General features: G+C 43.3%; 1 protein-coding gene and 1 long non-coding RNA gene across 15 annotated transcripts in view; one reads left to right on the forward strand and one right to left on the reverse strand.

Annotated features, from left to right (window-relative positions):
• Positions 1 to 770: 770 nt before the first annotated feature.
• Positions 771 to 4,494, reverse strand: LOC310745612. Its single transcript, XR_014540227.1, has 2 exons — positions 1,137 to 4,494; positions 771 to 902 (listed from the first exon to the last, which is right to left on the reverse strand). It is a non-coding gene; the product is annotated as an uncharacterized lncRNA (long non-coding RNA).
• A 7,001-nt stretch (positions 4,495 to 11,495) lies between these two features.
• SATB1 (SATB homeobox 1) overlaps positions 11,496 to 16,577 on the forward strand; it is a 116,056-nt gene continuing 110,974 nt past the window's right edge. For all 14 annotated transcript variants that reach the window (XM_083577858.1, XM_083577891.1, XM_083577852.1 and 11 more), the window contains exon 1: positions 11,496 to 11,732. Coding sequence is in view for 4 of the 14 variants with exons in the window: in XM_083577874.1 (XP_083434000.1) it covers positions 11,729 to 11,732 (4 nt within the window). In the remaining 10 variants the exon portion in view is untranslated. The remainder of the gene's footprint in view (positions 11,733 to 16,577) is intronic.

A 16,577-nucleotide genomic window follows, 5' to 3' on the forward strand; every position in this document is an offset into this window, starting at 1 on the left:
TTATATCCATTCCACTGTGTAGTTCTCCATGTAGGCAAGATAAATCATAAATGGACATTTCCAGCCAAGAAGATATCAGTGTTGGGTCCTGTTCCCATTCAGCAGTGTCCTCAGTTGAACTTACACTTCAATAATGCAACCAATGTTGAACAAATGAGGTGTGCCCTGGAGGTCACAGTCCATCTCATTGCATTGTGTAATCTACCACTGTTCTGGTCAGCAATTTTATCTATTATCTGTCTGTCTGTCTGTCTGTCTGTCTGTCTGTCTAAATATACCACCTTTATCTTCCAAGGAATTCAAGGTGATGTACAGGGTTCTCCTGGTGACTGACCCAGTGAGCTTCATGACTGAGTAGAGATTCAAAGAAGTAACATTTTAATGTAAACAGGAAGTTAGAAATGGGGAAGAAAAGGCTTCAATTTTTATGAGGCAATCCGCAAAATGAAATTAGCAAATAGATTTGTGTTTTGTTTTGTTTTGTTTAAAAAAAGGTTGTATCCTTGGTGGTTAAGAACAGCCAATCAGGATGCGAAACTTGCACATGCCAATTGATTGGTTCCTGAGTAGTTGAATTTTCCCAATTCTTCAAGTAATAACAAAAAAATCTGTTCTATAAATATATGTAATTTAGTCACAATAAATGTTGTTATCATCATCATCATCAATAGTGTGTTTACTATACAAAAACCTTCACATTCCCCTCTTCTGAACAAAAAAAAAAGCCCCTCTATGACACATGTAAGCAAATTACATCATAAAACCAACAGTTTTACAAGAGTATGCTGCTTTTATTCCAGTGTTCTGTTCACACTTGCTACTAAATACTTACTTCTGGTAGCAGCTGGTAAGCCTACTCAAACTTCTTTAGTTTGTCACCTATAGCTATAATACAGTGGTACCTCGGGTTACATACACTTCAGGTTACATACGCTGCAGGTTACAGATTCCACTAACCCAGAAATGGTACCTCAGGTTAAGAACTTTGCTTCAGGGTGAGAACAGAAATCATGCTCCGGTGGCGCGGTGGCAGCAGGAGGCCCCATTAGCTAAAGTGGTGCTTCAGGTTAAGAACAGTTTCAGGTTAAGAACGGACCTCTGGAACGAATTAAGTACTTAACCCGAGGTAACACTACAGAAAGCAACTGTGTGAATTCGAAAATGCCATTGGCTTTTTATACACACACACAAACATTTACTACCAAGAACATTCCAACATTTCTCAGATGAAAATAGGGACGTCCTATATAATAATAATAATAATATTAATAATAATAATAATAATAATAATAATAATAATAATAATATCCTGCCCATATGACTGGGTTGCCCCAGCCTGGTGCCCTCTGAGCATTTTGAACTATGATCTCTGTGGTGGGTGGAACTGGTGGAGGTTGTAATCAAAAACGTCTGAAGGATTCTGGGCTGTAGATGGCTCATCTAGACTCCTGTCTGCATCACAAACCATCTTAACTGTACAATTTCCCCTCTTCCTGGAATTCTAATGTTTGGTGAAGTAAAAGGATATCAGGCAGGCATTTCTCACCCTCCCAGCACAGTTTCAGGTCCCACAATTCCTTGTGAGAAGCTGCCCTGGTTGGAGTTCACATCACAGATGATTTGTGGCTAGTCTTTATACATCTGTTTCAAGTGCAGCACTGCTGAATGAGCTGTCAATAGTTGTTGAAGTGTCAGACTACGGCCTGAGAGGGTTCAAATCCACACTCAGCCTCTTAGCCTGGCCTACCTCACAAGGTTGTTGTGGAGATTTAAATGAGAAGGGGGGGCAGAACCATGTACACCACCTTGAGTTCCTTGGAGAAAAGGTGGGATATAGATGCAATAAATAAATTTCACATCATCAACTCTTCCAAGAGCAGTTAACACATGAAACTCATATTCTATCTTGATCTAGCTATTTGGTTGGCATGGTCATCCTGATCCATTGCACTAGCCCAGGGTTTCCCAAACTTGGGTTTCCAGCTGCTTTTGGACTACAATTCTGATCATCCCTGACTACTGGTCCTGCTAGCTAAGAATGATGGGAGTTGTAGTCCCAAAACAGCTGGAGACCTGAGTTTGGGAAACCCTGCACTAGCAGATTCACATGGTTAGCAATGCAAAGATTGCAACTATAAGAAATGTGTCCTTTGAATCAACCCAGCTCCAACTATTATACCATATAAAGAATCTATGAAGAAGGTTGAGAAAGAACCTACCGCATGCAAAACCAGTCAGACGAGCCTCTCCTTTATCAGTCTAAATTGCATTGTATCCAAAGAAGTTAATATCTGATAATGCGGTCTTTAGTGAACTTCCAATGACCTCAAAACATAAATTCCAGAGCTCATATACAAAGTTTTGTACAAGGTTGGAGAGACAGTTTTTGAACACAGGGATCATTTACAAACATTTTCTTTTAGCACCTCATAATTATAGTAATTTAACAGAAGGCATGATTCCTCCAAAATGAGCCCAGGAAAACACCTTAATTGCTTAAACAGAAGCACTTTTCTGAGCCAGAGGACTTACTGGAGCCTAACTGATCATTTCTGAATGTTTAGGGTTGACAATACTGTACCCTATCTCCTCTGTTTCCTGGATTCCTGGTGGGCTAATGAAGGTGAACTGCGGTTTCTCAGTATTGCTCCCAGCACAGCTCTGAGCATTTATGATGTCATCAGCTACAGTACAGAAAGCACAGATTCATGAACTTAGCATCTGGCAGACAAACGAAAGAGAAGTTGATTTTCCAGTATTTCCTTCCATTCCATCCTCAAACCTTTTTGCAAAATTCTACTGGTACACGTTGTGCCTTACAGATCCATATTCGCAAACACCAGCATGCATATACATTATGTCTCAGCTGAGGAAATGCATACAGCTTTTGCACACATACAAAATATATTTTAATCCTTTCTGCATACCCAGAGATCTGTGTGCTTAAGGCATATGACCTTAGCAAAGAAAGGCCACTTAGCTGTTTAGGTACTCCCCCGCCCCCCCCCCACTTTTGCTCTGGGCATTGATCACAAAAGGCAGAGAGAAACAAGTGTAACACACCAGTCTGGATACCAAGAGTAGGAGTGGTATGAGTAGAATGACAATATGTACAAGAAAACAAAGTTACGTAACAGTGCCACCGTTCCCTCCCTGCTTAGCAGATTTTGACGGAGGGCTGTCACACTTACCTTTTGGTCCACTCTTTCCAGGAAAGAGTGCTCTCAAGCTCTGTGTGTGACCTGCCCCTTTCCCCCTACCCACCCACCTCCAGAGCTTTCCCTGCAAAAACCCACTCTTTAAAGCTGAATCGGAGCTTAGCCTATGTCTTAATCAGCCTTGAATTCCCACAGAACTCAATGGATAACTTTTTCCCACACCCTTCCCCCACACATGCGGACATGCACCTAAGCAGTGAAATGGGATGTTAGGGACTATCTGAGATCTGTGTACACTTCCCACAGAACTATTCTGTCTTCCCTTTTAGGTATTATATACAATTATTTATATCAAAGTAAGAGGAGAACATGATCAAGTACGTTTCCAAGCACAATTCAAAGCACTGATGCTAACCTTTAAAGCCCTAAACAGCCTTGGCCCAGTATACCTGAAGGAGCCTCTCCACCATCGTTCAGCTCCGAGGGCCTTCTGGCAGTTCCCTCTCTGTGAGAAGTGAGGTTACAGGGAACCAGGCAGAGGGCCTTCTTGGTAGGGGCGCCTGCCCTGTGGAACACCGTCTCATCAGATGTCAAGGAAATAAACAACTATCTGGCTTTTAGAAGACACCTGAAGGCAGCCCTGTTTAGGGACATTTTAAATATTTGATGTTTTATTCTGTCTTTAATCTGCTGGGAGCCGCCCAGAGTGGCTGGGGAAACCCAGCTGGATGGGTGGGGTATAAATAATGAATTATTATTATTATTAAGTGTGGATGAGCCCTTATTCTTAGAGGTACAAATGCATGGATCTCCATGATACCAAAGCGCCTGTAAATTGTCTTCGTCAGTACTTTCTTTTCTAAAAAAATATTTAGGGGTACTCTCATGTTCCTACTCATATTGAAATACTGCCCCTCATTGAGGCCAAACTTAGATTCACAAAATGTTTAGGGGTATGTGTACCCCTGCATCCCCCCAGAAAAAAAGCACTGGTCCTCATCCTCATCATTTGATTATGGTATTTATTTATATCTCGCCTTTCCCCCAGAACCAAGATAGCCTGACCACTGTCATCCATGCACTGGAAAACTCCATGTTGGATTACTGAAAGCCACTCTGTGTGGGTCTGCAGTTGAAGGTGGTTCAGAGGCTGCAACTGGTGCCAAATGCAGCAACTCAATTGCTCAGTATCTGATTTTTAGAAGACATCTGAAGGCAACCCTGTATGGGGAAATTTTGAATGTCTAATGTTTTACTTTTTTAATGTGCTGTAAGCCACCCAGAGTGGCTGGGGAAACCCAGCCAGATGGGCAGAGTATAAATATTATTATTATTATTATTATTATTATTATTATTATTATTATCATCATCCTCATCATCATTAGTATTATTAGCTATGGGAGATACACACATACATATCTCCTTTCCCTCCCAACATTCATCCACACTACCTCTGTACATGTTCATGTGTAACCATGGGTGTTACCTATTCTGCATCTCTCATATAGTGCTGAAAGGCTGGTGCATTTTAATGCTTCTGACGGCTTAACCCGTTTGGGGAAATTGGAAACGGGCTACCTCCACCTCTTGGCTGCCTTAATCATGTCAACACCAACCTTAACCATCAATGTTAACCAGGATCCACTATTACCCAGGATCTTGAAACCGTGGTTTGAAACTGGTTAGCTTTGGAGCCCTTAACAAGTACTGGCCATGGCAAAGGTTGTTGCTGATGGGAACCTTAACCACAGGTAAGGCCTGCTAAAGAACAGCAGGGTGACTTCCACTAGAGGTGAGAGGGAGCTCTCAAGCCCAAAGCCCACTGAGTACTTGTCCTTAGTTAAGGAGCTTTATGTCTGCATCATGCCAAACCTGACATGCAGAAGTAGGTACAGGAAATCTGTAGTCAACACAGAGGGTTTTATGAAAAGCTGCCATGCTTGAAAAAGAAATCTTGTATACCTCCCAAGTTTCTTGTAACATTGCCCAGCAGAGGATGTGGTAAAGTCAAAGATGGGCAGAGTTAAGAAAACAACACCGCTTTATCTTGCTGTATATGAAAGAAGCAACATTAGATACATATTCCTCCCCCCCACCCTTAAGGATAATGCATATGAAAATGTATATGTTAAATATGATAAAGGGGTGCATTGGTTCTGTGTGCAGCCTGAATAATGAAAGGAATAGGGGGTGATTCAGTGAGGTTTTCAAATGTCTGAATCTTATTGCAGCTTTCACAAGGTATATCAAGTTGAACTGGTGATCCCACGAAGTCCTGAGTCACTCTGTGAACTCAGGTGCCCCCTAAACACTGCATTCTGCCATTTAAAATTTAGAGACTGCTGCATTTTAAAAGAAGTGAAACCAAGTTGAATAGTCAAACAACCTAAGTTTGAGTGGGAAGGGGCAGTGATGGGTGAGGGGTGGAGACATGGGTTGGTCTTTCATTTTGATAAGCTTTAATCACAGAGATTTATTCTTCCAGGACAGTGCAATCATTGTGATTTTGGAGAGGGAGGATGAAATAAATAAAAAGCATATGCTTTTGCTGTGGTTAAAAGTTCAAATGCACATTCCTTAGGTTAGGTGTTAGGTTTTGTGTGCAAGCTACCTCATTGCAATTGGTGTCAAGGGAAAACAAATTCTCATGACCCCACATTCCCCACCTCCATTATCACCATTATTAAATTTAAAAACACACACTGCTTGATGCTACCAGGTGTTTGGTTTAGGTTTCGCCTCCCTTACAAGGGCCAAAAATGTCTGCAAAGTGAATCCAATTCTGGCATAAAATTTTTTAAAGTTCTTTACAAATTCTTCTTTAAAAATTATACTTTGCAAATTTCATCTGCTTCTGTAAAAAGGAAAACAAGTTATAGCATATCTTTTTTCTTTGTTTTAATCTTTATAAACTGCCAACCCACCAAGTCATTAAAAAAAATAAAAAATGGTCGTGCACAATAAAATCATTAAAACATCACAAATAAATAAAAATACACAACAAATGACCATGAATGAATCAAACTGATTCTCTAAAAACACAGAAAATGTTTGGCAAAACAGAAACAATTTCAGTAGGTGACAAAACATGATCTATTATTCATCCCTAGCTTTTGATATTTTTTCATCTGATGACTGGTCGTTAAGAACGTATATAGTCTACGTGTACTTTTGCACATATTTAAGTTCTATATATTAGGTTTTTTAAAATCTAGCACTTATGGATATCAAGGATTTTGGATCTATAAGCTAATCAGCCACTTTGATTTCGATATATAATCTTTCCCAACGATATCTGTGTTGCACAATGCTAATCTCTCTCAAATCCAGTCTGAAAAAAATCAGAAAGCAAATGCTTAATTTATATTTTCTTTTTTTGGACAGAAAAAAATGGACCCGCTTTGCTTAGATATGGAATTGCTCACATATATTTGATTGTCTGGTGCTTACTGTTGCAGTCTACTGCACTGAAGTCAATGATACTGTTCCACAATTACACTCCATAGTTCTGGGCTACAAACACGGAATCTAAATACAATATTGGCATAACAGGAATGCTTAAAGTTCTACTCTGATACAGCACATTATCTCAAATGTTTATCTTACTCTTCCTATTTCAGTATTCCTATAACTTGAAAATAAGTTTAAGTACAGGTATAGCTCATTGGTATGGCTTACGAGTCAGGGCTATGGCCCCTGGAAGTGAGAAATATCTGACATCAGAATCATCCTCTCTCCAAGCTTGCTGGCTCCTCTAAAGACCAGAATCCAAGTTGGTAGCGCTAGAAAGGCATATTCCAAGAATATGCTGAAAAGTAGCTAAGGTCTGTAGGATCCTAAGCCTTACTGGTTCCACTGGCCCACAATAATTTAAACATGCTTTTGAGTGGGTGCAAACCTCTATTCTCCCGATGGTAGGGGAAAACAGTAAAAAAAACCCAATGGTTTCTCATCTCCCCAAGACCAGAAATAAGCAGAGGAATATATAATGTTTCTCTGCCCTATCTGTTCTCCCCTGCGAGTGAGACTGAACAGAATGCCTAGGCAGGCAGCATTTATTGACAGAAAAGAATATGTCATTCACGAAGTGCTTGAAATCCGGCTTGCTAATATATATATATATATATATATATTCATGCAGAAGTGTGAAAAAGCTTTTTGCACTAACCCTTTTTATATTGTCTCTTCATATCTGAAGATGATCAATTGCTTTTCCACCAACTTGTTAACAGGCATTAAATACGCATTTGGAACCAGTTCTGTTAAGGCTTAGCAGCTAAGATAAAATGCTGAAAGTATTCAAAAGTGAGGGAAGGCAGAAGCAACTTCTTCAACACATTATTCACAGAGGGACTTCCCAAAGCATATGAGGAGCTGCCGGTAGAGTTACTTTTCCCTTCAAGTTATAGGCTGTTGTTAAGTGAATTAAATAAACGTGCCTACTGTTCTTCCGCTTTGTCAAAAATTTTATATAGTCCAAGTTTGCAATTCTTAAAACACTTTCTCCACTTGCCAATAGCAGCACAATCCTATACGTATCTACTCAGAAGTAAGTTTCGAGTACATCCAGGTAGGGGACTTATCTCTGGAACCCCAAAAGACTGCAGCCAATATGTACAGGCAATAGTTAACTAGACAGACCTGGTAGGTTCTGATTCAGTATTAGGCAGTTTCCTATGTTTACTGAGTCTAATAGGGCCTACTCGCAGGAGAATGGGATCGTAGCCCAAGTAGTCTGTAGACCGTGGTGCAGGTTATATGGAATATAGTACAGTAGTTCAAATTCCCCCTCTGAAGGAAATTCCTATTCAAAAGGGTTATGCTTTCTTGCATGAAAGAGTATTAAGTAATAATAATCTGTGGAAAGGTCAGCTTTTGGCAAAGGGAATCTCTGTTGACTGACCGCTTTGGGGTGGGGGCTAAAGTTGGTCTGCAGTGATGTAAAAAGCCGATTCTTTTATGTGGTGTGGCTTGGTCTATCCCCTGAGAGCAGTGGTAGAAGAGAATAGGGAGCCTTCTACCAGCTACGATACTTCCGTCATTCTTTTGTGCTCTGTGTCTGTCTGTTGAGGAAGTGGTTTGTCCTTCACTCATTTGTGCCGCAGTAGTGATCGCAGTAAGAGCTGGCACAGTTGCCACAGAGCCAGGAGGAGGCAAAAGCAAGCGAAACATCAGAGGGTCTTGATGTTTGTGCACAGAGGTAGGTTCCCTCCGTGATCATTTGATGACGATGGAGCTTTTGGTGTGTTAGCATCTCCAGCAAGATAAGAAAAACCAATCACACCTGAATGGTGGTGTGGCCAAACAATGGCGACCAGCAACTGGATTTTATTACACACACACACACACACACACACACACACACACACACACACACAAACTATGTAGTACAGGGTGCAACTTTCCTTGACCACTTTCATACCAGGCTTTCAAAAGCCATCACAACACTAGACCTTGGCAATAGTAGGACTCCCTGTTAGGCCCCTGCTCCAGCTTCAACAAGTGATAAGGCCAGATGGTCCCCCTGCTTCAAAGAGAGACCTGGTGGCCATAACCCATCAGCTCACTACTAAACAAATTATTTCCTAGAAGCCTGAGCAGCTTCAAAACGCAGTGGTCCACCTCCTTATGAGGATGGGTCACCAACGCTGCATTAGACCAGTGCTCCAAAATCTGCACTGGCTTCTTACTAACTTCTGGGAACAATTCAGCTTCCTGTTTCTAACAGATAATGCATTGGGCCTGCTGAGCATCTCTCCTCCCTTGTGCTTTCCAAGATCAATAGTGTGTGCTCTCCTTAAGTACCAAATGTGCACCCGATCAGGAACGCCTGGAGAAGTAAAGAAGTATCCTTGTTGACTACCCCACAAATATCATGCCAAATCCGCCAGAAGCTTGCAAAATCATAACTGTTGCTTCCCATCTCCACCCTGCTCTAAAACTACTGTAAAATATTTTAATCTGGACTGTCCAAGAGGGGCTTGGAATGAGCCAGTGGCATTTGTAAAATCTGTTGTAGCCTTTGTAATATTGCATTTGAGCAACTAAAATGTAAGCTGTACGTTACGTATTACTGCCCCGCCTGCCATCTTTTGGGTGAAGTACACACAGCTTATTATGGGCTTAGGCATCTTTCTGTGGATTAATTATTATTATAATTAATGATACTTTCAAAAATGAAACAGAATGAGGTGTGCCCTCATAATCATCACCCAGGCAGCGTTCCTCACTTTAAGTTGTATTTGTTGTTAAAGAATCATTTGTGACCACAGTAAAAGAAACACAGCAAGATTTGTAGCAATTTCCCTTAAAACTGTCTGGGTGTAGGGGAACCGTCCTACAGGTTTGGGATATTTTGCTGAAGGGGGCGGTGGGAAAGAGAGTCTATTTCCAAGTCTACTTTCCAAGAACTTTGCTTGCACAGCAGCTAGTATTGCGCTCCGATTAAGAAAATAAAGGAGGCGTTTTAAAAGCCTGTCTCTGGTATGCAGTTTGCGGTGATAATTAAGCAGAAAAAGAACCAACAACACGGAAGCGATTGGACGCGCGCTGCCATTCTACAAAATCAAATCTAAGAGCGGAAAAAAAAGAACCACCCAAGTGCTGTTGCTCGAAAGGAGCCGAATGACTCCCCAGCCCAGGTCGCGAAGTAGTGCCGCGCAGCGCCAAAAACGCGCGTGGAAAGCTCCCGCAAGCAAGTGGGGGGAAACTCTTTCTCCCCCACCCATTCTAAGCAAAGTAACAGCCGGCTTCTGCGGTAGGTTTCAAAGGCGCGCCAGCATGTGCGCTTCTGGTCTGCCCGGCAACACACACACCTTCTTCCATCGCCGTGTGTTGGAACTTTCTGTGTCTCTGCCTGCCTCTCCACCCAAGTCTCCGCGATCGGAAAAGGCTGTTCGGCTCCTCGTCCGCCCCGGGCCCGTAGGGAGGAGGCGGTTTTGTTTTGAGCCGGTGGGGGGAGGAGGAAAAGGATGGAGAAGCCGTCCCTTTCTTTCCCATCTCCTCCGAGCTTAAAATATTGATCACCTTTGTTAGATCCCTTTTCGGAAACTGCCCTGCTCGCTCATCCTCCCTGCCGCCTCCCCCCCCCCACCCGCACCAGCCACGCATCTTCCTTTCCCGGGGTTTGAAGTGAGCACGAGCTGACAGCCAAGCATGTGGTGTATAAATATTGAAATAAACGAGCGGAATGCGTGGGGGGTGGGGAGGGAGAGAGAAGGGAGGGGGTGGTCTACGGAAAGTGGGGGGAAGAGGGAAAGGAGAAGAAGATAAAGGGGGACAGAGCAGCCCTTCGTGCGCCTGCTGTTCCTGCGTGGGGCGCTGCTCTCCGGTGGTGGGGTGTGTGCGGGAAGAAGGATTTAGGAAAGGGGGGAGAGAAAGAGAGAGAGAAGAGGTGGTGGTGGAAAGGAAGATCATAGCATTTAAAACAACAACAACAAAACAACAACAACAACTGCACAATCCCAACAACAGTGATTAGCTCCTACCCGTCGCACAGGGACTGGGAGGGGATTGTGTGTGTGTCTCACCTGACTTCCTCCTTCCCCGGGGCGGCGAGGGAGGCAGAGAGAGGCAGGCGCGCACACAGCCAGCCAAGCGAGCCAGCCACTCTTCCTTTCCAAAAGCAGAAGCATTCTCGCCCACCCTCGGGGGAAAAAGAGGGAGAGAAAGAAATAGCCCTGAGGGAAAGCGAGGAGAAGAGGGAACGGCAGGCGGAAGTAGGCAAGGAAGAGAGAGAAAGAGAAAGAGAGAGGGAGACAGAAGGGAGAAGTAAATAAAGCAGTCGGCGGCCAAGCTTCGACCCTCTTCGCCTTTTGCTCCGTGGAACCCGCGGGCAGCTTCTCCCCTCGCGCCAACCCCGAGAGCGACGGCGGCGGCGGCAGCAGAACAGCGGCAAGCGGCGGCGGCAGCAGCTTCACCTCGGCTCCTGCACCGACGTGGGCCAGCCTCCGCAAGGGGGAGAGCCAGCGAGCGCAGACGGCCCCGGCCGAGCCTCTCGTGCCTCCGAAGCTTCTTCGCCAGAGCAGCAGGAGGAGGAGAAGCGGGGCGGAGAGGAAAACAACCACAACAACCACCACAAGAGAGAGGCGAGGGGGAGGGTGGGGGAAGAAGAGAGACGCGTCGCCGCGGACTGGGCTGAGAACTGCGCGTAAAGCAAGAGCCCCGCGGTTTTTTTGGACACTTCGCTGGCCCTGCTGCCTGGCGGGAGAGTGCCCAAAGCAGGCGGGCGCCGCCTTCTCGTCCTCGTCGTCTTCCTCCTCGCCGAGCAGTTCAAGAGTGAAGGGGGGAGGGGAGGGCGAGTGGTTGTGTGCGTGCGTGTGTGTTTGTGTGTCTGCATGTGTCTATATATGCGGTGTCTGTGTGTGTCTGCGCGCGCCCCCTCCTCCACCACCAACACCACGACGTCGTCGTCGTCTCCTCCTCCTCCTCCTCTCCGCTCGCGCTCCTTCCTTTAAACGCCCACTCCCGATGGGTGAAAAGACAACTTGAAGTTCAGTGCAATTAACTTCGCCGGCGCCTGGGAAGCTGAAGGTGTCGCCCAGCCTCGCCCGCCCTCTCGCTGCGCTCTCATGAGTGAGTTTTCCGTCTTCCTTCCTTTTCGCCTCGGCCGCGCGTGCTCGCTCGCTTACCGAAAGCCCAAGTTTTCATTCTAGGGGGGAACTTGGAATTCGGCGTGGGCAGCCGGGTGGGAATGGATTTGGAAAAGCAGGATTTTGTTGTTCTGGGTGGGTTCCTGCTTTTCATTTAACCGCAGCCGAGTCCCTGGTAGGGGAGACGCTCTCCGTCTAATAATTCCCTTTTACACTCGTCTGGTTTCATCGAGGGGAGCGAGTGGCTTCCACCACGCGCGCACGGACACCTGCTTTATTCACACACACACATAGGGGCGGGCGGGCGGGCACGCGCCTGCCTTTTCCGAGTCAAGAAGTTGCTGGCGAGGGTCGCTGGGAAGTTTGCCTCAACTTCTTGAACCCTCGACCCGGAGTTTTGCCTCAGTTCAGCCGAAGTTTACATTTCTGCGGCCTGGGGATGCTTGCCAGGGGGGATGCTCGAGGGAGCAGCAGGAGGTGGAGGAGGAGGTGGTGGGGAAAGTCAGCGGCGCAGGAGAGGGGTGTGCGCGCGCGAAAGGGCGGCGGCGGCGGCGCACTCTGCTCCGCCGCCGCGTGGAAGTGAGGGAGTTTTAAAAGGGCTTCGTCCCGAGCTGCTGCTAGGAGCGGAAGGAGAGCAGGAAGATGCCGGACCGGGAAGAGGTCAGCTGGAGGTTTGTCTTGGCGGGAAGGGCAGAAGTTCTCGTGAGGGGCGGCGGTGGTGGGTCCGCTGGCCTGCCGGTGACCTTTGGAGGCGGAGGCGGCTCCCCACACAGGTGTACTTTCTCTCTCTCCACGTGAGGTCCTCCTCTTTCCCCTGGCAGAATCCTGCTCTTTTTCTTTTAAAGAACTGGGTGGTCCCTGAAACGGCATCAGAGGAGCCCAAGAGGAAATGTAATTTCATTTTTGGTATTAACCTATAAGGGAAGCTTGCGCTGGGAAGTCTCGGAAGGGGGCCAGCTGGAGCGCCTCACCTTGCACCAAAAGTCGCCCCGTCCGGGTCCTTTCCTTCCACCCCATTCCCACCCCCCATCCCCTCGCTCGCAAAGCATTAGTTGGTCACACGGAACCATAGCCACTCGAGGCATATATTATTAAGTTGTATCATAGTAATTAGGTGTTCTTTAAAGTCCGAGCCAGAATTCGGCTTGCTCGCTTGAGCTCCCTATCTCTTGAGATCTGCCTCTGAAAAGCTTTGGCAGTGACAGCTTAAAACTTGCGCCTGAGCTGAAGTTTCTGTGGCGGAGAGATCCCGTGGCTTCTTATCGAAGGCAGTTTCAGCCTAAGTTTCATTCAGGTTAGTAGTTCTAAAGTGAATTTGTTGGGCAGAGCATCCTTAACTTCAGAGTGAAGAATACCAAGGTGAAAGCATATGATGCATTAACCGACCGAAGGAGATGATTCAGAAGCCAACCTTTATTTCTCCTGAGCATTAGTTTGGTCTAGTACATTTATATACTTGTCTGCTCCACTCTGCTGGCAAACATTAGCATTCAAGCTTACATTTTTGACAAATGTGCAGACAGGAATAGCATGAATAGACATCTTAAATATTAACAACCTAAGCATCTGTTGTGAAACAAATTTAATATATTTACTCTGTTTTTCTCACATTGTTAAGAAAGGTTACAATATGTGCAAAATTGCAACTTTAGTTGGCAAAAGGGATTGACTGGATATTTTCCCTCCCGCTGTGTCTTCCAGAGTGTTTGAAACAATCGCTAGATATGAGGATCTTAATTTGGGCCATTGTTTTGAATAGAAAATGTGGGGAGCAATTCATGTTCCGCAGATGCATGAATATAGCTTAATAAGCTTAGGCATGTTATAAAACTTGCTTTTCTAATCTGTTCTGACACTTAGTTGTGTTTCAAATACATCAGTTGTCAATTAGAAACAACAGCACATACGCAGAATGTGAAAAATGCAGATACACAAGAAAGCGTTCTGTGTTTGCATACTTAGATATATAAAGTGTGTCACATTATGTAAAGTCATTATTTGCAGTTGTTTCTTCCCCTTGCCTCAGATAACTAATGAACAAAAATTATTCCAAAGTATGTTCTAAATATACTAATAAAAAAGGTAGCAAATACATCCAAAGCCATCACATTCCTTTTGTTTTTCACAGAAGTTAAAAATAATTCTTTGTGTTAAAATAAGTATATTCAAGCCAAAGCATGTAAATCGAATGTGCTCAGTTCATGGGGCCTAAAAAGGAACTTTCCGTTTTCATATGCTTAACTATTGATCTTTTAAATTGCATAGTAATTCCTTGGAGATCTTGTATCTCCTAACGAGAAAAGTAAGTTCAGGATCCTTACTTACATTGTGGTAGAATCATCCCTGTATGCAGTGAGGGTACATTAATCTGATGGAGGAAAAGTGCCACATTATTCAAATGCTGAATTGGAATCTGACACAGAGAAAATGTTTTTGGCATGCCAGGTTATGACTTGTGTTATAGGCCCATTAGGTCAGCTGACAAGCACCTGTTCTGTATCAGAAATCTTATCATTACAAATATTGCTAAGCGAAGCACTACCTGCGCAGTGTTGCAGGTATGCCTGTAATGCAAAATCCCTAATGACAGGTGGAATCTACAGCACTTGTATAACTTGTACAGAGAAATCATTAAATATGTATAATTTCATTTTTGGAATGCTTCAAAGTGCATTCAGAAAAGCTAACTATATTAACTGTTCCAATTTCTAGAAAAGGCACAGTTTTGCCAGATTTCTAAAATAAGAAATAAATAGAAGAGCACAAGATCATGGCATATTTCTTTTATTTAACATTATGTGCGAGGAAGAACTTGGGTTGGTTTCTCAGTGTGACTAATATATACCGTAGTAAAGAACTTGTAACTTATCAGTATTAGAAACTATTACAGAAGGCTACATTCTAAGAATGACTAGTCTTATGTTGGAAATATATCTGTTTTTAGGGACACTGAGCTCCAGCTGCTACTAATTTTATAAATACATATTTGCTGACATGTTAATTAAACATTAGAGTTAAACATAAAATAAATTTCCTCCTTCTTGTTAGTAGATACAGTGCGTGTTTTACAAGCTCCATTACAACGTCTTGATTCTTCCATATTTCTAAATGTCTGCTGAAATATTTCACATTTCTAACTGCCATCATCACATTTTAAAGCATCAATCCTTTTCAGGGTTGACGGAATACTTCTGTGTTTAAGACACAAGCTTCAAGTCTTTAGCTACCTGGGCAGCTGGGAGATTTCCCCTTTTGAGCTCAGCTATGGAACAGAATGGATAGTTTTATTGGCATTTCTGAAGTCAAGTACATTAATGTTCATTAATGCTACCTGTCTAGAACACAAGGGTGTATCTTCTGTCAAAAGTCCCTTTTGCTGTAATGGGTATGAGACTTCAATAATTTGTTCCCTTTCTGGAATCAACACTTTTGACTTAAAGTCACAATATACCTACTTTTTATTTGCATTGCGTTAAGCTGACAGAACAGGAAAGGAAAAATATTACTTACTTTCCAGGGGTAAATACCAGTTTATAAGTGAGTGCATGTATTTATATCCCTGTCGCCACTAAATAATGACTCCCGATTCCATTTTAATATCAACCTGGCAGTATTATCCATGACAACTGAGTCTTCCTTGTTAGCATATGGGGGAAAAAGTTTTATCATTTGGGCCAGGGGCAACTTAAAGGAAAACTCCATGCTGCTTTCTGAGGCATGCTGGTGCCGATTTTAAAGAAGCAGTATCTAGTTTTATACGGTAAACACAGGATAAAATGCTGTTTCTGAAAAGTAATATGCATAGCAAGCTGCACAGAGCATCCATTTGAGCTGTTGACTATAAGGGCAGAAGCATATTATTAATAACTGAAAGCACATATGTGTATGTGAGGGAAAATGTTCTGCAAATCTGTCACTACGCAGTCTAGTGCATTTTAAAGAGCTTCACTCACAACAAAGTCACTCTCGTTTACAAAAGATACTTACAAATTTGATTGCTAAAGAAGTTAAAAGTGCACGCTTTAACTTTATTTAAGAACTTAATGTGTTCAGAATTTGTGAAATAAAGTTCAATATCATGCTTCAGGTGTTAAGACCTTTTAGCCGTTAGACCTTTTAGTGAATTATGATGTGGTATTAACTCAACTTATCTAAGAGTAAGCCCCATTGAATTCAGTAGGACTTGCCACTGAGGAAATATGGCTACATTTGCAGCCTAATTCACAGACTCCTATACAGAGAATACACAAGAAACAGTGGTCACTTTTTCAGGGTTTTCTAAGAAGTGCTATTAACTTGCAAACTCGCCACAGTTCCTTCCTAAATAGACTGCAGAATATCTGCTAAAGTATTTACTGACTTCTGCATGGTGGCTGCCTACCAACATCTACTTTCACATCAGTGGGTAGAAGTTAATTTTTTCCACGAATACTAACCATAGCTAGGCTTCTAAATGGCACATAAGTTGAGACTACTGTTACCAAACTCAGCTATGCCAAAACAATATTTTTAGAGTACTGCACAAAGTTGTATCAGGAGTAATTCTATGGACACAAGTCAGGTTAAATTCTAGAAAACCTGGGATCAGAAATAAAACCTGAAGAAGTTAGGTGTAACACACATGATGTAGCATGTTCGACTGTGCCATACATACACCTTACTGTTAATTTCCGTTTTGCTGTTGTTGACTTAAGTGTTATATCTGACTAAGACACAGTAGACCAATAGACTTAAGTTAGTTATGATTTTAAACGTGTCAACTCTGTGTATGACTTAATGAAACCACGCTTTTCTAAGGTAGAGTTCAACTGCAATCCTTAAAAGTGAA

Source organism: Podarcis filfolensis (assembly GCF_964270895.1).
Source record: "Podarcis filfolensis genome assembly, chromosome: 12".
NCBI classification, from domain to species: Eukaryota; Metazoa; Chordata; class Lepidosauria; order Squamata; family Lacertidae; genus Podarcis; species Podarcis filfolensis.